Genomic DNA, 22,369 nt, shown 5'->3' with positions numbered 1-22,369 from the left:
AATGAACTCAGGGGAGGATTGTGAATGCAAGTCTGGGGCATGGGGAGTTAGCACTGCTGGGGTACCTAGAAGGAGGGCTCCATGCCAGGTCCCCTCTCCACCGCTCTGGTACTCTCTGCCAGGGCAGATTTCAGTCTCAGGTGGTTCCACTGAGATGAGTTCCTGACCTCCAACACAGGCCACCCCCCCCCCCATGCCTCTCCTTCACATGAGGGGTTGCAGTTTATCCCATGCTTATGTGGGTAGTACCTTGGTTAGTCTCCATCCTTCCTTTCTAGACTGTAAGCTCCAAGCAGATGGAACCACAGCTTCCCTGTCTTATCCACAGAACCTAGAACCAGGTCTGGCTGCGGAGTTCTCCCCCATGGGGCTTGGCCAAGGCTGCCTATGCTGCGTAGCCTCAGGAGAGAGGTCTGGACCGGCCCTATGGCCTGGACGGTGTCAGTGACCTGACGCTTCGCAGCATGATTGTCCCTAGGAGATTAGATGGTTACAGGAGAAAGTAAGGGGGGGGGCGCGACACCAAGCGATCCTGATGGTACCCTGGCACCCAATGGAGTGCAGAGAGGCTCAGAGGAAATCCATTGAGGAAGAGGTCAAAACTGAGCTATGTCCATGGCCAGCCCCTATTGAATAAAGAGTGCTCATGTGACCAAGCTAGTCATATGTTAGCTTGCTTATTTCTCTAAAATCACCTTGAGGAATTGCTCTTAACCCCATGTTATGGTTAAAGAAACTGAGGCACAGAGAAACCATGCCCCAAGGGCCCCTCAGCCAGGAAATGTAAAACAAGAGCAGGTACCCCCGTCAGATGTTGCTGCTGTCCATCTGAACAACTGTGAAGTTTGGGGACAAAGGGAACAGGGCACCCATTCTGGAGGGATATGAAGTTCTGGAGTATCAACAAGCCAGATGTGGAGGTGCTAGACTGAGGTGGGTGGAGGGAGTCACATGTCTGCTGAGTAGCCGAGGTTCACAGAGCCAGAGGCCCTGAAGCTAGAGGTTCAGGGTCTGCCAAACCTGAAGATACAACTTGGGGCATGCATGGAGGTCCAAGTCTAAGAAGAGGTTCTAAAGGCCTCTCCCTTTCTCTGATGAGTTTCTGTCTACCCCACCCCCAACCCCCCAACATTTTCCTGGACTTTTCTCTGGCTCTCACCAAAAGGGGCAAATTTGTCTATACTCAGTTTCAAGCCAAAAAAAGAAAGAAGTCAACCTAGGATCTCAGGGCTAGCAGAAGGTGGAGAGATGATTCCAGCTCAGGTCTTTGGGCTTTATCCTTTTTCGGTAAATCCTGACTGCACTGGCTGCTCTACTTCTTTTTTTTTTTTTTTTTTGGTAGTTAATTGGAGATAAGAGTTTCCTGGAGGCAAACCTCCCAGACCCTGCCCCTCCCAAAGCAGGAAGTGGTTTTGGAGGGCAGATGTTGCCCGGGGCATCTAGTGAATGTGATGAATCATCTTTGTGAGAGCCACAGGTTGCTTCTGGGGCCCTGGCCCCATCAGCAGCGGCTGTATGATACTGGACAAGTCACTTGAGCAGCCCACCAACAGCCCTAGAACCCAGCAGTTGACGGAGTCTGGGATCCCGTGGTCCTAGCTGGCAGGAGCTATGATGATCAGGGCGTCATAGCTGCCACCCTTCCCCAGCCTGTTCTGAGCTCTGGATTGCATTTGGAAGAGGATTTGATTAGACCCTAAACAGTAGCTCCATTTAGAGGGCCTGGTCCATTTCCTGTGTGCTAACAGACAGGACCAGGGTAGAATTAACCATGGTCCAGTCAGGTCGAAGAGGTGATCGATGGAGGATGGAGAGATACAGACCCCTTGGGAAGGAGAGCAGGGCAGCACAAGCCAGCAATCTGCACATAAAGCCCGGCAAGCAGACTGGTCTCTCTAGGATACTCTGGCTGAAGAGTGTGTGTGTGTGTGTGTGTGTGTGTGTGAGAGAGAGAGAGAGAGAGAGAGAGAGAGAGTATACTGGGGCTTTAACTTAGTGCCTAGGTGCTGTCCCTTAGCATTTTTGCTCAAGGCTGGTGCTCTACCACTTGGTCTACTTCCAGCTTTTGTGTGTGTGTGTGTGTGTGTGTGTGTGTGTGTGTGTGTGTTTAATTGGAGGTAAGAGTCTCACAGACTTTCTTGCCTGGGATGGCTTCAAACCTTGATCCTCAGATCTTAGCCTCCTAGGATTACAGACCTGAGCCACCAACTCCTGATTCTGACTGGATTCTAGTCACTGTGGCCTATTAGAACAGCTGCCTAGCAGGGTGTCACCAGCTGTTGCATTTCCTAAATGCATACTCCCTCAGCACATTACACTTCTTACCTGCTTCACTGAAGGCAGAGACCAGCAGACTTGTTCCCTGCTGTATCCACTCCTGTGGCTGAAGAATGAATGAGTGCACAAATGAGTACACATGCGTGCTTGTGCGCGCATGCGCGCACACACACACATGCACGTGCGCACACACACACACACACACGCACGCGCGCGCGCACACACACACACACACACACACACGAGCCCAGAGCTGTTTGATGCGGACACCTGCCTGTGTCATTAACTTGCTGACTACAATTCTTGCCTGCCATTTATTCTTCAACCACACCTTTAACTTTATCTCTTCACCTGCCTTAATTCTGTCCTGCACCTGTCAGTCACCTCAGCAGCTCCTGAAGTTATCAGGTCTTCTATAGCTGTGCCCCCACCCACGCCCTCCCCCTCCCCCCAGTAATATCCCCCTCAATGCCACTCTCACCCCAGCTCTCCCCGGATCTCAGCTTGAGCAAACCTACCAGCCAGCCTGGGAGCTCAGCAAAGAACAGAGAGTGCTGGGCCTTGTCTGTGCAGCTTTTGCTCAGTGTGGGACAAGCTCAGGCCAGAAGCCATGGGCAGTGCTTGCTTAAGGCCTGAATCCCCTCTCTGTGGGTCCCTCCTCCCCTTGAGAAAGGACTTCAAATCCTTGCTGGTCAGAGACCTGGGGCAGGAGGCTAGAGTCTTCATCTTTCTAGACTCTGCCGTCTTAGGAATTCTCCTATTGCCTGGGGCCTCAGTTTCTTCATCTCCGCTCATTAAAGCGAGATACTAATAACCACCTTCGTGTCACATGCTTTTCCTGGGCCAGGCACTGTTGGGAGATTAACCATAGTTTGTGAGTCCAATGTGGTATCCCTGGGCTCTGTTCCAGATGAGGAGACAGAGGCTCTGAGAGGTCAAGAGGCTTGGCGAGAGTTGCACAGCTAGAAAGTGGCCCCATTGGGATCAAAATCAGAGTCTGATTGGAGACTCAAAGCACGTATCCGCAGAGCACTCTGCAAGCTCTTCAGTCCTGGGTGGTTCTTGGCCAATCCATCAGGGTAGGGCCCTCTGGGGACAGGCCCCCCTGCCAGAGTGGCACTTCCCCTCTTGGCTTTGTTTGGTTTGGCCTCAGTCTAGGGCTGGGTTGGCAGAGGCAGGCTGACTCGCATTTCTGGTTTGGGGCCTGGTGCTGCACTTTTCCCCCAGGGGACTGGGCGGGCTCTGCTGACAGGCCCACTGGGATGGGCCTGTGCCCTGCCGCACTCCCCAGGAAAGGGGAGATTTTAGCCTGCTCCTGTCTTAGTGCTATTCTGTGCCAGGCCCTGAGGTCACCGCGTGCTGCTGCTGCATCCCATCTTTCTCCAGGACTTGGAGAGGCAGGTGGGGCTGGTGGCTGTGAGGAAAGGTATTGTGGATGTGGGAACTGGCCATGGGACGGTTTGTTTTTTCCTGATGGAGTTTCTCCATGGTGAGTGGAGTGATGGGCTGGGGACAGGGACTGCTCAGAAACTGGCTTGGAAATAACAGAGCCTGACGGCCTAGGCTCTGGTCCCCACCTAGCCCTTGAATTACTCAGGGTGTCTTTGCACTGAGCAAGCTGGGCCCTGAGGCTCCCTGTCTGAGTGGAGAGTCCCCACCCCGACCCCCAGGTAATTGGATGAGGAGGCTGAAGCACGGGCCTGAAGTCTCCTGGAATTCTAGAGCAGGGCTCGACTTTGCTTCTGAACAGCCAGCAGAGTTTACTTCTAGGGGATTTGTAGGAAAGATGTGCTTCTGTGTGAGGTCTTTGAATCGAGAATTTCCCTCTAGATCCATCTTTAAAGTCACCATGGCTACCATCACCATCATCTCCTTTAGGAGCTTTCTAGAGCATGTTCTCCTGGTTTGTTGCGTGGGCACGGTGGTTATTGCATTTCACAGGTGGACACTTGAAGGCCTATGACAGGCTCTGCCCCATCCCACGGTGGTGTCATGCTAGGAAGGAACCCTTCCGCCCTCCCCGCTTCCCCACCATCTCTGTGTGTAGGCAACGGGGACAGGCCACTTCTCAGCTGCAGGCAGGATTCCCAGGATAAAAGGACCTGGATTCAGAGGCACCTTTCTTTGGTCCAGGGGCACCCTGGCTGACACCGGCCAGGTCAGGGACTTGGAATCCCCAGGCTCCCCTTCCTCCCTGCGGGGGGGGGGGGGGGGGAGGAAGGACAGGGGGAGGGGGAGGGGGAGGGAGGGCTTTCACTTTCATGCTCCCAGACATGTGGCTCTTCCCTCCACTTCCCTGTACTGTGCTTTCACTTCTGCTCACTGCTCCCAGGTACCTAGGTGACCCCTGGCCTGTGTGTGTACCACCTGTGGCTGACAGGGCCACGGCTGGGTCACTTGTTCCCAGCTGGGCATGGGGCTTTGCCAGCACAGTTTCAATGTCAGTCATGGGGCTTCTTGGTCTTTGAGCAGCTGTACAATAACAGTGAGTAGCTCTCCATGCTTGGGCTCAGTTTTCTTACCTGTCAAACGGTCATTTATGGGCTCTACAGGAAGAGCTTGGAGTCCACATTCTGGGGGTAGTTGTTGCTGAAGTTGTTGTTTTTTTTTTTTTTTGCCATTGCCTTATGCACACACACATTCCTGTGGTTGTGTGTGTGTGTGTGTGTGTGTGTGAACTCAGGACCTGGGCACTGTCCCCGAGGTCTTTTTGCTCAAGGCTAGTTCACTACCCCTTGAGCCACAGCTCCATTTCCAGCCTTTTGGTCGTTAATTGGAGATGAGCCTCATGGACTTTCCGCCTTGGACTGGTTTCAAACTGCAATCCTCAGATCTCAGCCTCCTGAGTATAGTTAGGATTACAGATGTGAGTTGCTGACACTTGGCTTGGCTGAAGAACACAATGTGGCCTTTCAATGGTTCTTGTTCCTGTCTTCCAAGTCCATGAGTGTGGCCAGCGAGCGGCCCAGCGCAGGCCGAGCCCAGCCAGCTCTCCTCCCTGTGTCCTGAGGCCCCCTGCCTGGAGCACTCCTGATTTCCTGGGCCCAACCTCCTCTCACTCCAAGAGCCACTTCTTCCTGTGCAAATGAGATCTACTGTTGGAACCCAGCAAACCCCTAAGGGTTCTTTGGGTCGTATGCAAGGCAGGAAATGGGTTTATTTTTGAATCCCTGAGCTTCCTCCAAACAGTTTAAAAATCCCTGGGTAGATGATCCCTCGGCGAGACGCCATGTGCCTGTGACATCTGGTTAACGCAGGTGTGGGCAGTATTTTACAGTTCTGGTTTCATTCCAGTTTACTGGTTTCAAAAAGATACTTAACATTTAGAGCAGATTCTTGTTTGAGTGACTCACTCGGAGTTGGTTTTTGGTTTTTTTTTTTTTTTTTTTAAACTTGTTTCCAGGAGAGAGACCCTTTAAAAGCTAGGTTCGATATTCTATCACTTGGAGATGGCTCTGGCTTAGGGACATCTTTTGACTTTGGTCCATGAAGGCAGAAGCACCTGGCTTCTCCTTTACTCACTTTAAAGGCAACATCACCCCTGTTTCCTTTTCTGTAAATGAGGACAGTGACGCACCCCTTACAGAGCAGCGGGGCGGGGCATGGGCGAGAGGGAGATCCAGCAGGCCTCGTACCTAACACACAGAAAGATCTAGACATGTGGCTCTTCTCCCTCCAAGTGGAGAGAAGTGTCCAGGGTGGAATCTAACAGAGCTGAGCCAAGGGATTTCTGAGTTTCTGTCTGGCACTGGGCCTTGCTGCATTATGGGGTGCAGGGTTCACCTGCTGCCAGCTGCCACCTATGATGCTGCCTCGTGCGCAGCCGCTGTGTCTGGCACCTCCCAACCTCTCCTCCAGAGCTTACCTTGTTGTCTTTGTGTTTCCCAGATGCTTGAGACAGAGGCAGATGACAAGGGGGAGATGCCCTCAGAAGAGGGAAAGGGGCCAGGTACTGAGGATCCTGCACCCAGCAAAGAACCCTCTCCTGGCCAGGCACTTCCTCCAGGACATGATGCCCCACCCAGCAAGGACTCCGCTTCCGGGCCAGAACCTGCTCCTGGCCCAGGATCACTGTCCAGTGAAGACTCAGCTACCTGCCAGGAGTCCCCACCCCAAGAAACCCCTCCAAGCAAGGACTCCTCTCCTCCAGCTCCAGCCCCTCTATCCTGCCAGGACCCTCCTGCTGATCAAGAGCCTGCTCCTAGCCAGGACCCTCTGCTTAACAAAGACCTCCCTGCCATCCCAGAGCCCCCTTCCCAGGACCTTCCATCCCATCAAGGTCCGCCTCCCACCCAGGTCTCCCCGTCAGTGGAGGCCCCGGCCAAGGAGACCCCAAGCTCCGGGGAGCCATCAGCAGTGGCCTCCAGACCCAGCTTCGTGATCCCCGAGGTCCGGCTGGATAGCGCCTTCAGCCAGCAGGAAGGGGCGGAGGGGGGCAGCTCTGGAGAGGAGGAGGATGCAGAAGAAGCAGAGGAGGGGGAAGAAGGAGAGGAAGACGAGGAGGAGGACACCAGTGATGACAATTATGGGGAGCGCAGCGAGGCCAAGCGCAGCAGCATGATCGAGACGGGGCCTGGGGCCGAGGGGGGCCTCTCGCTGCGCGTGCAGAACTCGCTGCGGCGCCGGACGCACAGCGAAGGCAGCCTGCTGCAGGAGGCCCGCGGGCCCTGCTTCTCCTCCGACACCACCCTGCACTGCTCGGACGGCGAGGGCACCTCATCTGCCTGGGCCATCCCTTCGCCCCGCACCCTCAAGAAAGAACTGGGCCGCAATGGTGGCTCCATGCACCACCTCTCCCTCTTCTTCACGGGACACAGGAAGGTAAGGAGGCCGAGGCTGAGGAGAAGGGCTGATACAGGAAATGGGGGGGGGCAGTGCCTGTGGGAAGGGAGAGACCCTGTCCCACCTCAGCCCTTCTGTAAGTCTCCCCGTTCCTTCCCTTCCCCCCCCCCCCAGAATGAACCTTCTGCCCATCAAACAGAAGGCAAAAACCAAGGCCAAGGAAAAACCAAGAAAACAGATCCTGGACAAACCCAGATCTTTAGAACTCTGGAGGTTTTTTCCCTACAGGTCGAGGGTCCTCTGGTCCCCACGGAAGGCAAAACAGGTTTGACCTAGCCCAGAGCATTTTCCATGTGTATTTAAAGGACCTGGAGTAGTAACTGGAAAAATAAAAAGTTAATATTTAGATCTGGTCAAGTTCTAGCCACACTACAGGTCTAGCAGCAAAAACAAAACCAATGCCTATTTGTTCTGGGCCAGCATCGTGCTAAGGATTCTCACTAGGATGCTCATTAGCACTCACTGATTCTCCCAACAGCCTTAGGAAGCAGACAGTGCTTTGTGCCCATTTTATAGATGAAGAAACTGAGGCACCAAGAGGTTATCTAATGTGCCCTATGCGGCACAGCTTCTAAGTGTCTGAAATAGAATTAGGATCTGGCTCCAAGATTAGAGCCCTTTAGAACCATGCTATATTTTGCTTTGTGCAAATATTTATAAATAGATAAATGTTCATGAACTTCCTGGTGTGCTCCCAGACCCTATGTATGCTCAGTGCTACAGCTTGGGAATTCAAGAAAAGAGCTGACTGTGTGGGCCAGGAACATGGCCCCACGGGGAACTGTCTATGCTTGTGGCCTTGAAGGTCACCTGCCAGTTTGACTCCACACTTTGTCCCAGATTTATTGTGTGGACCTGCATGCATCAGCCCAGCTCCTCCAAGCCTTGGTTTCCTTCTAGAAAATGCAGAAGTTAGTACGACTTCTATCCATGGATTGGGGGGCCTGGCCACTTGGGTGACATTGACACTTGTTCAGGCCCTGGGGAGTGCTGGTTGCATTCCTCCTCTTGAAATGCAGCAGCAATGCGAAAGGTGTTGCTATGACAACTGTGTGAGACTAGGTAGGGGCCGGTGGTTGTGTCCCAAGAAGTACAACTGACTCTCACAGTTCCCGAAGCTAAGGAGAGACCCCAGGGCCTGGGCCCTCAGGAAAAGCTTCTGGAGAAAGATGCCCCCAGGCTTAATTTGGAAGATAGGCCAGGATTAGAGTAAAAAGGGGATGTTTCAGACATTGTTTGGCTAAACAGGGCGTTTCTAAAGTACCCACACTACCATTCCTCCCTCTGAACCCATGGCAGACATTACTAATGGATTCCAACACACTTCTCCACCACGTTGAGACAAGGTTGCCAAGCCTTGTCAGCTTCCTACTAGTAATAAGGAAAACCTGGTATACAGTCAGATTGGAGGATCAGGCTGAGCCCCTCTAGAAAGGACATAAACTTTTGGCCCAGAAATTGGTACTAACTACTAAAGTGATTGGGTCAAGCTCTCAGTTTCCTCATTTGTGTGTGTGTGTGTGTGTGTGTGTGTGTGTGTGTGTGTGTGTGCGTGTGCGTGTGCGTGCGCGCTCTAGAATCACCAGAGGAGATGACTTCTAGTCTCCTGGCCTCTGTGTGTTCTCTCTATCCACTCTTGCTCCAACACAAATCTTTTTTTTTTTTTTTTGTCGGTTGTGGGGCTTGAACTGGGCTTGGACACTGTCCCTCAGCTCTTCAGCTCAAGGCGAGCGCTCTACCACTTGAGCCACAGCACCACTTCTGGCTTTATAGTGGTTTATTAGAGATACGAGTTTCATGGATTTTCCTGCCCAGGCTGGCTTTGAACCGTGATCCTCAGCTCTCAGCCTCCTGAGTAGCTAGGATTACAGGCATGAGCCATGGGCGATACAAATCCTTATATGCATGCACTGCCATCTGCTTCCCAGCTCTGTTGGCCCCACTTCCTACCTAGGGACAGAGACTTGTATGTGGGCGTCCGGCAGGCCCAGTCAGCTCTCTCCTGCCTCAGCTTCCTCCTTTGGGTGCCCAAGGTTCCCATTGACATTCTTCCTTCCCCTACTCTCCTCCATCACTTCTCCTTGTTGCTTCCTTCTTCGGGGGGCTTCAGTGGCTGCCCCCAGCCCTGTAGCAGCCTCCCACACAGCTCCCACTCACCTGACCATCAGTCAGTGAGTCCTCACTCCTCACCATCCTCATCCTGTTCTCTCCAGACCACTAGCTTCAGTGAAGCTGTCCTGGGTAAGAGGGCATGAGACTGGAGTGGACAAGCATGGGCCTAGCTGTGCTTCACTGGGAGTGGGCTGTGGGGCAGATCCTTGCCCTGGAGAAATAGGTTTGGTCATCGTACCTCCTGCCTAGGATGGCTGGGAAGGGGAAGGAATCCCATACAGTGACTTGGCACCAAGCACCTGGTCAGTGCTCCATAAATGGCCAGCATGTCGTTGAGGAGGAGGAGAGAGGAAACGGGGAAGGAGGAAGTGGAGGCAGCAGGAGCAAGCCTGCTGACAATTGTGCCCTCATTCACAGAGTTCTGCTGTGTCTCTTCTATGACCTGGAAACGCTGCTGCCTGGCTAAGCTTAGTTAGTGTTCCTTCCACTGGGGGAGGGGGGGCTGCCCCCCCCCCGTGTGTGTCCAGGCCACATAATGAATCATGGACAGTGGCCTCATCCTGTTCACCTACCCCAGATTCTCTGTGTCTCATGTGGATAAAGGATGGGGGAGGAGGTAGGAGGGTGGAAGGGAGGTAACAGCTTTCTCCCATGACGTCTGTCTTCCTGACTTAAGCCTGGCTGTTGTAGGAGGGCCATGGACAAGTCACTGCGACTCAGCACCAAGGCCAGAGGTGAAGAGGAGAAGGCAGAGCCTTCAGTTGTGGAACCAGGTAGCTCCAGGTTCAGGTCTCAGCTCTGCCTGGTCAAGCTGCTTTGTCCTCTGAACTCCAGTGTTCTTTTGTGACATGAGGACACTAAATCTTCCTAGGGTTGACCTGGGCTGTGGAAAGTGCTGCACTGGGGCCACCGAAAGCCCCGAGCACAGGACAGTGCTCTTGTGATGATGTAAGGCCTAGGAAGGCCAGGCAGGGCTGGTGTGGCCCTGGGCTGCTGTGTGTCTAGCTGGAGCCATGCTGCCTGCCATGGGCTGTGCTCTGGCCCAGTGTTGTCCACGGCCCACCCCTATCAGTCTGCCCTCGTGTGCCCTGAGAGATTTCTACTGCGCATAGAGGCGTTAGAACCACAGATCTTAGCAAGGGCCTAGCAAAGGCATAGTGGCCTTACAGGTGGGCCGACTGAGGTCCAGAGAGGGAGAGAGGGAGGGTCACACACTGGGGTCTGGTCTCCTGTTGGCTCAGATCGTCTCCTACTGTGAGGCCCTAGTGGCCCAGCAGAGCGGACCCTCTTCCTGAGAAACCCCAGTGGGTGAGTTCTGTGTCTAGGCCCCCAGATGCTATCACTGAGTTGCATCCTAGCCTGGTCTGGCTCGGCTCAGCATCACGGCCACCGGTGGTGACCCTTCCCTGGCCATGCTTGTTTCCCCCCTTCCCAGGCATCTGGCTCTGTAGCAGCTGTCAACAGACAGCACCAGCCTCGCTGCACTAAGCTTGCTGCCTAGGTTAGAGGTGAGACAAGAGGACCCCTAGATGCACAGCCCTGGCGTGTGATTGCACGTCCAAGGCTCCTATTCTCCAAAAATGTAAAGAAACCTCACATCTAAACAAATACCTTTAGTGGCAGATCCGTGGGTCCATAGAGCCCTGGTCTGGGGCTACCACACATAGCCCAGTGGCCCCAGAGTGAGACCAAGAGAGAAAACCAGTCCGGGCCCTGCTCAGTCACCTCTGGCTTCTGAAGCCAGACTCCAAATTTTCTGCTTCCTGCCAGCTCAGAGATCCCAGGCGGGTCACCAGACTGCTCTGGGCCCCAGACCCCTTCCCTCCTAAACTGGGAGAAAGATCAGCAAATAGCTCTTAGAATTGTTGAAAGATTAAATTAGATACTATCAAAGCACTTAGCACAATATTCAGGACTTGCAAATGCCCAATAAATGGTAGCAAAAGGTAACTAGCTAATGGTAACCAACTCTTCGTTCTCATGTGCTGAGTGTGCTGAGCACTCTCTCATATACACATTGTGTGTGTGTGTGTGTGTGTGTGTGTGTGTGTGTGAATTTGTGCACACCACTACTGGAACTTGAGCTCAGTGACTGGGAATTGTCCCTTCACTTTTTTGCTCAAGGCTAGTGGTCTACCACTTGAGCCACAGCTCCACTTCTGGCTTTTTAGTGGTAAATTGGAGATAAGAGTCTCATGGGTTTCCTTGCCTAGGCTGACTTTGAACCATGATCCTCATAGCTCAGCCTCCTGAGTAGCTAGGATTACACGCATGAACCACCAGTGCCTAGCTAACTTATTTAATGTTTACAATGGCCCTGTGAGGTGTGTCCAGTTTATGAAGAAAGGGAGACACAAAGCAGGGACAGAACTCAACTAAGGACTATGAGCTTAATGCGTGATTGAGCTACGATTCAAATCCTAGCAGTTTCCAATCTCCACTCTTAATCACGGTTATAATTATAGTTACCCTGACCCTAAGAGTCACAGTTATTATTCCAAGAAGTGTTGAGCCCCCGGTCCCTGGGAAGCCCCTGGGGATTCCTGCCAAAGTGCACGGATGGGGGTGGGATAGGGTCTGGGCTCACTTCCATCGGCCTTTTCTCCGGGTACAGCCCGGTAGGAGACTGTGAGGAACAGGCAGATGGAGACACACTGTGTGGAGGCCCTTTACATGATGCAGCTGCATGAGGACCTTGGGGAACCACAGGGCTCCTTCTAAAGCTGTAGGCCACAGCCAGCCGGGCAACCTTGATGCGCAGCTCTCCTGGCTACATGGGGCAGACTTCTCAGGCTCAGAGCACCCAGTTCTCTATTAAGCTTGGCCCTATTGAAGATGATCTCTCCCAGCGGTGGAAGGAAGAGCCCATTTCCCAGCCGTGCAGAGGCCCCCGGTTGGTGGCTGGCGGGGAGTGGTCCCCAGGCCCATTGTGTGGGGCTGATAAAGTGCGGAAGCTGAGGTTAGAATGGGAGGAAGCCCTGTGCTGTGGGCCCTTTCCCACGGGCGGGGGCCCTGAGCACTGCGGGGCCAGGCTTCCAGCCTGTGTGTGTACCAGGGCAAGCCTGGTGAATCTTCCACCCACCCATCCCATCGGCAAGCCCTCACCAGGCCTCTGCTGTCTCTGGGAAACTTCCTCCAAGTCAGAGGAAACAGGACACGTGCTGGGCTCCGCACCATGTGGGTGTGGGCCTCTGGGTGCACGTACACTCGTGTTTACTCTCCCAGTGAGCTGCAGACTCAGGAAGGAGGCCTTGCCCTGAGTCTTCCCTGGAAAACGCTAATGCCACCACCCTGGCGTTTGAGCGTCCTCTGCTGGACAAACACAGGCCTTGAATGTAGACAGACTGATTCCAGCTGTCACTGAAATGCTGGGACAATGAACAAGTGACTGAGGTCCTGCTGGATTTATCACGTGACTAATGGCTTGATACTATGAGCATCATGAATGAAGGCATTAAAGTCCGTCCATCCTCCCACCCATCCATCCACCCACCTACCTACCCATCCATCCATCCATCCATCCATCCATCCATCCATCCATCCATCCATCCATCCATCCATCCATCATTTTTAGTGGGTTCTCCACTGAGGTTAGCCACTTCCCATACTGAAACTGAGGCCCAGACTGAATCTCATGAGGAATTTGTTTTGGATCCATACACGGTAGCCCTCGGCCTTGTCTTGTGATGCAGATTCATACCGTCCAAAGACAGTGCTTCTTCTACCTGGAAGCTAAGCCTAGGTTCCTGCTGTGAGGCAGCCATGGGAGGGGCCTGGAGTCTCCAAGAGGACGCACAGTATAGGCAGGTCTAGGGAGATGAGATTAGATGGCCCTCACCTAGAGTGTGGGAGTCTGCAACTCCTCTCTCTCTCTCTCTCTCTCAATATGAGAAAACATGAAAGATTCTCTGTTTCATTTTCATAGTTTCATCCATTTTCCACAAATGACACAATCTAATTCTTCTTGATGGTTGAATCATACTCCACTTTGTATGTGTATATATACTTTTAAAAATGTATTTATCACCAGGTGCTGGTGGCTCATGCCTGAAGTCCTAGATACTTAGGAGGCTGAACTTTCTGAGGATCATGGTTTGAAGCCAACCCAGGCCCTTATCTCCCATAAACTACCCTCAGAAGAGCCGGAAGTAGAGCTGTATCTCAAACAGTAGAGAGCTAGCCTTGGGCAGAAAAGCTGGGATGGCACTCAGGGCTGAGTTCAAGATCAGCACATAAAAGACATCATGTATTTGTTGACAGCCTCCTGGATCGATTCTATATCTTGGCAACCAAGAATTGTTCTGCAACACACACACACACACACACACACACACCAAGAAAAGACCCTGTCCAGTAATGGATATTATCCAGAAGGCACTAGGGAGTCTCAGAAAGCTTAAATCAAGAGAGGTGCTCTCAGATCTGTAAGGGTTCACATTACACCCCGCCCAACAATGCCTGGTCTCCTTTGACCCTCAGAATCCTGACTAAATGACTGTAATCTTGATTCGAGAAACGAAGGGCGGGAATGGAGGCTCAGAAACAAACAGAGCTTGGCCAAGTCACAGGGCAGAAGTGTGTCTGAAACTTAGTTCTCTTGCCTGCAGATTTACCATGATGCTTCTGTCTGTCTGGCCTGGCCCCAGCAGGCTCGGTCTCTTCCCAGCCCTTCACCCTTTCCACTCAGCTGTCCCCGTCACTGGTCGCACCCCTACACACACCTGATCTGCAGAGGGTGGAGGTGCTTGGGGGCTGGGGCAGGCTGAACCTCTGGTCCTCTGGGCTTGGTCAGGAGTCCCTGGGCACGTAAACTGCAGTACATCTGTCTTCTCTCTGCAGATGAGCGGGGCCGACATCGGGGACGATGATGAAACCTCCAGGAAGAGAAAGAGCAAAAATATGTACGTTGGGAGTATCCATGGTACTCATTCTTGTGCGGTGGGGGTGGGGGGAACCTCCCTGTACCCATCTTCCTCCTCTGTCTGAGGGATCATCTTTCTTCTAGGGATAATAGCCTGGGAATGGGCCTGCTTCCACCTCCACCCCTACTCACAGACACCAAGGAACAGTGGTGTCTCGTAACTTTGGGGGTCTCAGGGTGGGTCACCAGGGTCCCGAGCATTCCCTCAGAGTAAAGCAAGATGATGATGAGTACCCTGCAGCCATGGTGAGCCAGAGGCAGCTAGCCAGAGTGCCTGGACCTGCTCAGACTCAGGGCTAAGCAATGACATGGACTGGTCTGGGCCCTTGAGTGAGGGGAGAAAGGGTTGAGGCAGTTCTCAGGAATTGCCAGGAGGGGGCGCTGCTGGCCTGACTACATGATCCCACTTTCCTGAAGCTTTTTGGCCATGCTCAGGCCCCTTTATATTTGTGGAGGATTTGTTGTTGTTTGTTTGTTTGTATGGCTGGGTTGTTTTGCTTGAACTCAGGGCCTCATACTTGCTAAACAGGAACTCTACTGCTAGAACTACACCTCCAACCCTGTTTTGCATTGGTTATTTTCAAGGTAGGATCTCACTTTATACCTGAGTGGGTGTGGGCTGGGGATGACAGGCCCATGCCACCATGCCCGGCCACTGTGCTTCCCCTTGGTTGAGATAGCAGGTGCCTGCCACTAAGCCCAGGCACTCATTGGGATTGAGTCCTTAGACTTGCATGCTAGGGCTGGCCTCAAAACACAGTCCTCCTGTCCTTTGCCTCCTAAGTAGCTAGGATTACAGGCTTGAGCCGCTGCACCCAGTACTCGTGGAGGTTTATTAGAGGTGCTTATTAACGAGGTGTGTGGGGGGGGGGTTTTGGTGATGGTATGGGCGTGTGGTAAGAGGGTTTTTTGTTTTTGGTAGGTTGTGGGGCTTGAACTCTGAGCTTGGGCGCTGTCCCTGTGCTCTTCAGCTCAAGGTGAGCGCTCTACCACTTGAGCCACAGCGCCACTTCTGGTTTTCTAATGGTTTATTGGAGATAAGAGTCTCACGGACTTTCCTGCCCGGGCTGGCTTTGAACTGCAATCCTTAGATCTCAGCCTCCTAGTAGCTAGGATTACAGGCATGAGCCACCAGCGCCTGGCTTGTTTTTTGTTTTTGTTTGTAATCTCTTGGTACCCTCAAGCCTAAGACCAGAGAGACTGAGGCGGTGCAGGGAGAAGGGCCCAGGGATCACCTCCCAGGGGGAGCCCACCTTCTCTCCAGGCTCAGTAGCACTCCCCATTAACTAGACACAGGGAAAGAGGTCAAAAATTCTTTCCAGATGCTTCTTATGTGCCTCTTCCCTGGCCTAGACCTTACACGATTACACCCTTTCTTTGCCAGCTCCCCTGCCCTCTCCTGGTTTGGGCAGCAGCTGTGAGCCTCTCTTATTGCAGCCAGCAAAGCTGCACTTTCCAGAGAAGATGAAATGCACGAGCAACAATTCTTTACTCATCTCCTTTAACCTCCTGATTTCAGGAGGGAGGGGCTGTTCAGGGCCAGAGCTGTTGGGATGGCGCCCCCAGTGGGGAGTGGGTAGCAGTGGAGGGTGGGCATCCAGGGTGTTCAACTTGTCTGGAACCATGGCTAGCATTTTCAGGGGCAATGAATGCTTAAAACCTCCCTCCCTCCTTCCTTCCCTCCCTCCCTTCCTTCCTTCCTTTCTTCCTTTCTTCCTTTCCCTCTCTCTCCTTCTCTCCCTTCCATCCCCCTTTCCCCCCCCCCGTTTTCTTCATTTCTTTTCTGTCTTTTCTTCTTTGCTATTACTGGGGTTTGAACTTAGTACTCAGAATTTGGCATGCTTGCTCAGCTGTGTGGCTTTTTGTTGGTTATTTTAGAGATGGCATCTGGCATACTTCTCTGTCTTGGCTAGCTTTGAACCATGATCATCTGGGTCTCAGCCTCTTGACTTGCTAGGATCATAGGTGTGAGCTTCACACTCTTAAAAGCTTAGTTATGGACTCATGAGATAATCATCAAAATAATAACCAACAAGCCAGGTGCTAGTGGCTCAGCCTATAATCCTAGCTACTCAGGAGGCTGAGATCTAAGGATCCCAGTTCGAAGCCAGCCCCAGCAGGAAACTTTATGAGACTCTTATCTCCACTAAACTACTCAAAAAAGCCATAAGTGGCACTGTGGCTCAAGCAGTAGAGTGCTAGCCTTAGGCAAAAGAAGCTCAGAGACAGTACCCAGGCCCAGAGTTCAAGCCCCAGGACTGGCAAAATATATGACAATAATAATAATGATAGCCAATAAGCATTATGCCAGGCGCTGCCCCAAATGCACTACAGATGGTCTAATTTCATCTTTAGTTTGCGTCTCTTTTAAAAAATTATCTTCTCTTTATTTTACAAGTGAAGAAGCTAATATATGAATAGCTTAGTTACTTGTCAAGGGAGTAGGAGGGGCTTGGGGCTGGCCTGCAGTTTCGCACCTGAGGGTCTAGAAGGAACAATTTGGCTGGCAGTAAGTTAGCCCAGGCTCTTCCAGCCCCAGAGAAACACAGAGTTCCAGGGGGACAGCAGTGGCCTCTTGGCTGGAGGTCAGGCCTGGGCGTCTGTGTCTCATGCGGCCACCAGGGGGCTAGGTCATTCAGCACAGAGCACCAAGCCCCAGGAAGCAGCTTTTTCTCTTCTTCTTTCTCTTCTTTTTGTTCTTTCTTGCTTCCTTGTTTTTCTTTTGCACAGGTTCTGGGTCTTGAACTCAGAGCTCTGTCTATTAGCTATTTGGCTCAAGGTTGACACACCACTTAAGCCATGCTTCTTCAAGAACTTTGCTGCCCAGGCTGGCTTCAAACTGGGGTCCTCAGATCTCAGGCTCTTGAGTAGCCAGGATTACAGGTGTGAACCACTGGCACCTGGCTTGGAAGTGGCTTTCTTGCTCTGTGTTTCCTGGGCAATTTGAGGAACCCTATCCTCATCTAGAGGGCTGTTCAACTGGGGACTTCTTTGGCTTGGAAACTGCTAGATTGGGGACCCTGTCCCAGACTTCCAGAACACACATGGCCTCAGAATCCCATGCCTGTACACTTTTGTGCTACGTCTTCCTTGTGACCAGCAACAGTCCCAGGTAGGTACTGTTGTCAGTCCTGCTGGACTCAACCTGGGTTCTGGACGTGGGCTCTCCACCTGGGCCTGGTATAGCAACAGTTCGCTTAATCACACAGGGGACTTACCCAGAAGTCCTAGTGCCATTTGGAGCTTCAATAACTCCAGAAGTATAAATGTTACAAGCTCTCTCCGAAGTTGAGTCATTTTGCTTTCTTCTACACATATTTAGTTTTGTGATTTGGATGATACGTTTTGCATTTTCTTCTTGGGGTTCAGTTCAGCATTTTATATCTTCAGAACTATAGAGACTGAAACTGAAAATTTTTATTATGAATAATAAATTTTTTATTATTTGAAAAAAATCACTAAAGCAAATACGCATAACAATTGAACACCTACCTTGCAGATGGTGGGGACATTTTATTTTCTGTTGCCTGTCTATAAGATTTGCACTTCTGAAATGATTCCGATTGAGAACAACCCAGACTTGTGTGTCAGGGGTGGGGGTGGGGGGTCTTGGTATATTTCTGTGGATGGACAGACAGACTGACCCCCAGGGAGGGAGGCTGGCAGGGCTGTTGTCATGGCGGTGTCCAGCCAGGGGACCAGGGGCAAAGGAAACACACTGGAGCAGGAGGCCTTTAACCCCTTTCTCACCAGCACCCTTGCCAAAATCTGCCTTCTGGGAGGAGTGGCCTGACTAAAAATGGTTTTTAGCTAAAAATAGCAGTTCTGTGCCACCCTGGTGGGCAGAGCCTGGCCCCCCTCCCTCCGTCCCTCCCAGCAATTTGCTGACTTGGATTCTCCCCACCGGGCTTCTGGCTGCCATAGCAACGGGGGAGGCTAGTCACAAATAACTGGGTCTGGCTTCCTGCCTGGGGCGGGCCCCAGAGGCTGTCCCTTGCCGACACATGCCCCTTTCACAGCTCGGGAGGAGGGGGTGTTTTTTTTTTCTCTTCCCTCCCCCTCCTGGTCCCTCCCATTTCCTGGCTCCTCCTGTCTGAAATCCCAGCCCAGGCTAGTGCCTGGGAGTCCAGTCATCTGGCCAGAATTCCAGCAAGCCAGGACTTCACCATTGCTCCTCACGGCCCAGGATCTAGGGTGGAAGGCAGGAGCAGAAGGGGTGTTCCCTGCAGGTGGGGAGCGGGGGGCTCTCCGAGATGCTCCGGGGCATGTACCTCACGCGCAATGGGAACCTACAGAGGCGGCACACCATGAAGGAGTAGGTGCCCCCTGGCCTGGCCCTGGCCCTCCCACCACCCTGGACCAGCAAGGGTCGCTCGTGGGCATCAGGCCTGACCAACCTTCTCTGCTTTTTGTCCCCAGAGCCAAGGACATGAAGAACAAGCTGGCGATCTTCAGGCGGCGGAATGAATCCCCGGGAGCCCTGCCAGCAGCCAAGACAGACAAGATGATAAAGTCATTCAAGTAAGTCCTCCCTGCCCATCGCCCACCTGGGACTCTGTAGCCACTCACTGGATCTTGGGGGACGGGGGTGGGGAGTGAGGCTCAACAGTGGGATTAGGAGAAGGGGTTGTATTCATTTGGTTGTATTCGGGGGAGACAGGAAGCCTGGTACCCAGCAATCAGCAGCAGTCACAGAGAGCCGTTATCCTGGGGAGGAAGGCCAGGCAGGGGGCAGGGGGGCCAAGAGTGGTTCCAGCTCCAAGAAATGGGGTAGATCTCCCCCGCCACGCCCCCCCCCCATCCCCGGTCAGTGACAGCCTGGGCCCAGTGTCACTAACAAAAGCCTCCTGGCCCGGCTTCCCCCACACCCTGCCCCGCCCCCCATCCTCACCATATTCTCATCCTCGCCCCTTAGGCCCAGCTCAGAGGAAGCCCTCAAGTGGAGCGAGTCCTTGGAGAAGCTGCTGCTTCACAAATGTGAGTGGTGCCAGCTGCTGTTCCCCTCCCTCTCTCCCTTCCCCCCTCCTTTGGGCCCAAGGAATATCCTGGAGAGTCCACCTTCCGACTCACCTGGGCTCAGCCAGGTGTCCTTGGCTGTTGGGTGAGCTCAGGCAGCTCTGGTCAAACCTTGGGGTCATCTCCTGCCAGCCCTTCCGTCCCCCTGGGAAGTGGCCCCTGCCTGCTGGAGGCCACTGGGACCTGTGTACTCAGACCCAAATTCCCAGAATAACAATAAACACTTCCATGTACTGAGGACTCGCACTGGGCCAAATGTGCCTGGCGTCACATGGTCCAATGGGCAGGATCCCGTCTGGGCTCTTGAGATGGGATTGGTGATCAGTGTTTTGCAGAGGGAGGGTCCTGAGGCATCGATAGGGGGGAGAGCTGGCCAGGCCCATCCTGAGGCCCCGGCAGGACTAGAACTGTGTTCTGGGGCTCTCAGTTCTCAGCGATAAGGACTTTTACTCAGCTCTCTGCATTTTCTCCCTGAAGGCCCTCGAAGGGCCAGCATGGGCAGTGGGGGCAATCCGAAGGACAATCAGGGCTGGCTTTGCCTCTCATCCACACCTGGGCTTCTCCCTCCAGATGGCTTAGAAGTGTTCCAGGCCTTCCTTCGCACTGAGTTCAGTGAGGAGAACCTGGAGTTCTGGCTGGCGTGTGAGGACTTCAAGAAAGTCAAGTCACAGTCCAAGATGGTGGCCAAGGCCAAGAAGATCTTTGCTGAATTCATCGCCATCCAGGCGTGCAAGGAGGTAGGACCCCAGCCTAGTCCTCAGGCTCTAGTTCCCAGTGGTCCTTCAGCTGCAAGGAGGTAGCCAGCAACTCAGAAAGGGGGAGGCCAGGGAAGGACAGGATCCTGGGCCATCATGAAATGTCCCCATCTACACCCTAACCCGCCTAGGCTCAGAGCTCAGCCCTTTGTAGATGTGTTCATGACACCCTTTGAAACGAGTTTCAATATCATCTCGGTTTGAAAACCAAGGAGACAGTCTCAGAGTGGCTAATTTTAGTGGCTAACATGTATGGCGAACCTGTGCCAGGCACGGAGAGTTTCATGTGGGTGGTTTTGTTCGGGCTCAGTCTGCAGACAGGAAAACTGAGGCTCCGTGCACAGATTTGCTTAAGCACAGCCAGGGTGTAGAACTGCTAAGTAGGGACCCAAGTAGTAGAAGGATGGTGCTTTCAGGTCCCACAGATCCCGCCACCCCTCCAGGAAGCGACTTTGCCAAGACTCCAGTCCTCTGGCCTGAGGCGCTCCATCACAGCAGCCCCCGGCCTGTGGCACAGAGGGGTTTGCAGTGGGGAGACCAGATTGCCCCCTAGACTTTTTTCAGCACTGGACCTCCAGGCTGGGTGCCTTCCAGGCAGCTCTGACTCCAGCTCCTGTGTGTCCACAGGTGAACCTGGACTCGTATACCCGGGAACACACCAAGGACAACCTGCAGAGCGTCACGCGGGGCTGCTTCGACCTGGCCCAGAAACGCATCTTTGGGCTCATGGAAAAGGACTCGTACCCTCGCTTTCTCCGCTCTGATCTCTACCTGGACCTCATTAACCAGAAGAAGATGAGTCCCCCGCTCTAGGGGCCACAGGAGTCCAGCTCAGCGATCACACCGAGGGGCTGGGCCTCCTGCCCACCCGCCTCCTTCCCCCCCCCCCGGCGACGGAGGGGGCAAGCGGGCCCCCAGAGGCTGTGTCTCCAAATGGACAGATGGACAGTTGGGTTTGACGCCTGGACTGAAAGAGGCCCAGGCCACTGGAGGAGTAGAAGGACCGGCCCCATGGGGCCTCCACTGCCCTGGTACGAGGGGTCCTGGTACAAGGGCCCTGACGGTCAGGGGACCCTACTGGAGTCAGATCTGGAGCTGCAGCTTTCTGCTTTGGATGTTTCGTTTGGAGATTTTTGTGGTGACCAAGTTCCTTAAAAGAACTGGCTGGTGGGACAGCAGGCCCAGGCCTGGGCTCTGTGGCCATCCTGGGGTATGGGGGTGGGGGGGGCTGCTGAGGCTTGTAGCTCAGACCCCCACCTTGAGTTTTATTTATTTAAACAGTAGTTGGATGCTTGGCCCATGTGCTGTAATAGGAAATCCGTGCCCCATCATCTTCCTAATTGACAAGTGCAATATTATAACCAATGCCTTGGGAAAGGCACTGCGGAGAAGGTGGCTGCCAATGTCCAGCTTCTGGGACATTTGCTGGTCCCGGGAACCAGTAGTGGGCAGATGGGCCTTCTGGACTGACGAGGCCTGGAGGGGCACTGCGGTCTGACCTCCATAGAGATCTGGGGTGTCCCTAGGTGGGGGTGTCCCTGGGAAAGCATGGCATCCTCAGACCACACAGTGGCCAAAGCTCTGGAACAAATAAAAGGCCTGTATCATTTTTCCTTCTTGGCCCTTTCTGCGACTTCCTGGTCTCGAACCTTTGTAAGTGGATAGGGTCGGGAGGGCTGGTAGGTGGGTGGTCGCCTCAGCTGTGGCTTTTCCTTCCCTCCCTGGGGTCATAAACTCTGCTCGTCAGGGAGATGGTGTTATAGGCCACCAAGCCTGTGCCATACACCTTCCAGGCAGATAATCAACCTGCCCTAGCCCGCTTCCCATTTCATAGGGGCGGAGACTGATGCGCACAGGTCAGCTGACTTGTCCAGGTCCTGTAGGCAACAGGTGGCAGAGACAAGGCCCAGCCTGTGCCTGACTGGCCGTGATGGCTGTGCCCTAGCTTACAGTGTTCTAGCTGGCATGGCTGCCAGCTGGCTGTGTGACCTTCAGGAAGTTCCTCCATTTCTCTGCACTGCCATTCCCTGGGGTTCTATGGAACCATTAAGGTCCTGGGCATGCCTCTCCCTCTGTGCCTGAGCCTCGTCCTAGACCACTCGCTAAAAGTGAGCAGAAAAAGATGAAAGCCCGGTCCAAGTCACATTCCAAATGCATCCTGATGCCTCCCTTGCCCCAGCCCCCAGCCTCCCAGGGCCTGGCAGGGCAAGGGCATGGCCTGGGGTGGGCCTGGGTCTTTGAGGCTGACTTGGATGTAGTGAGTGGAGCTGGTACAGAAGGGACTGGGCCGCATCTCCTTGAGTCTGGTTCCTGGCCTGGGGGAAGTGGGGAGGTCATGGGGAATATTGGTTGTGCAACCCTCTCCTCCCTGCTTCCCCTGGTCTGGCCCTAGCTCACAGAGAGGACTGGAATTGGTGATATCACTCAAGGGGTGAGGGGCTGGGTC

The 22,369-nt window shown here is 53.4% G+C and overlaps 1 protein-coding gene across 3 annotated transcripts in view; it reads left to right on the top strand.

The window, feature by feature from the left end:
• The window catches only part of Rgs3 (regulator of G-protein signaling 3), a 126,023-nt gene extending 104,487 nt beyond the window's left edge, over nt 1-21,536 (top strand). For 2 of the 3 annotated variants that reach the window (XM_013030144.1, XM_013030146.1), the window contains 6 exons: nt 6,166-7,098; nt 14,071-14,132; nt 18,572-18,673; nt 19,068-19,129; nt 19,739-19,905; nt 20,551-21,536. In XM_013030144.1, the coding sequence (XP_012885598.1) occupies nt 6,166-7,098; nt 14,071-14,132; nt 18,572-18,673; nt 19,068-19,129; nt 19,739-19,905; nt 20,551-20,736 (1,512 nt within the window). In that variant the 3' untranslated portion in view covers nt 20,737-21,536. Of the gene's footprint in view, nt 1-6,165; nt 7,099-14,070; nt 14,133-18,305; nt 18,382-18,571; nt 18,674-19,067; nt 19,130-19,738; nt 19,906-20,550 lie in introns of those variants that run through there. The other variant, XM_013030149.1, reaches the window with a different exon arrangement.
• The last annotated feature ends 833 nt before the right edge of the window (nt 21,537-22,369 follow it).

This window comes from Dipodomys ordii, unplaced genomic scaffold (genome assembly GCF_000151885.1).
Source record: "Dipodomys ordii isolate 6190 unplaced genomic scaffold, Dord_2.0 Scaffold127, whole genome shotgun sequence".
NCBI classification, from domain to species: Eukaryota; Metazoa; Chordata; class Mammalia; order Rodentia; family Heteromyidae; genus Dipodomys; species Dipodomys ordii.
The sequence above is the reverse complement of the archived record's forward strand: the minus strand, read 5'-3'. Positions and strand labels throughout refer to the sequence as shown.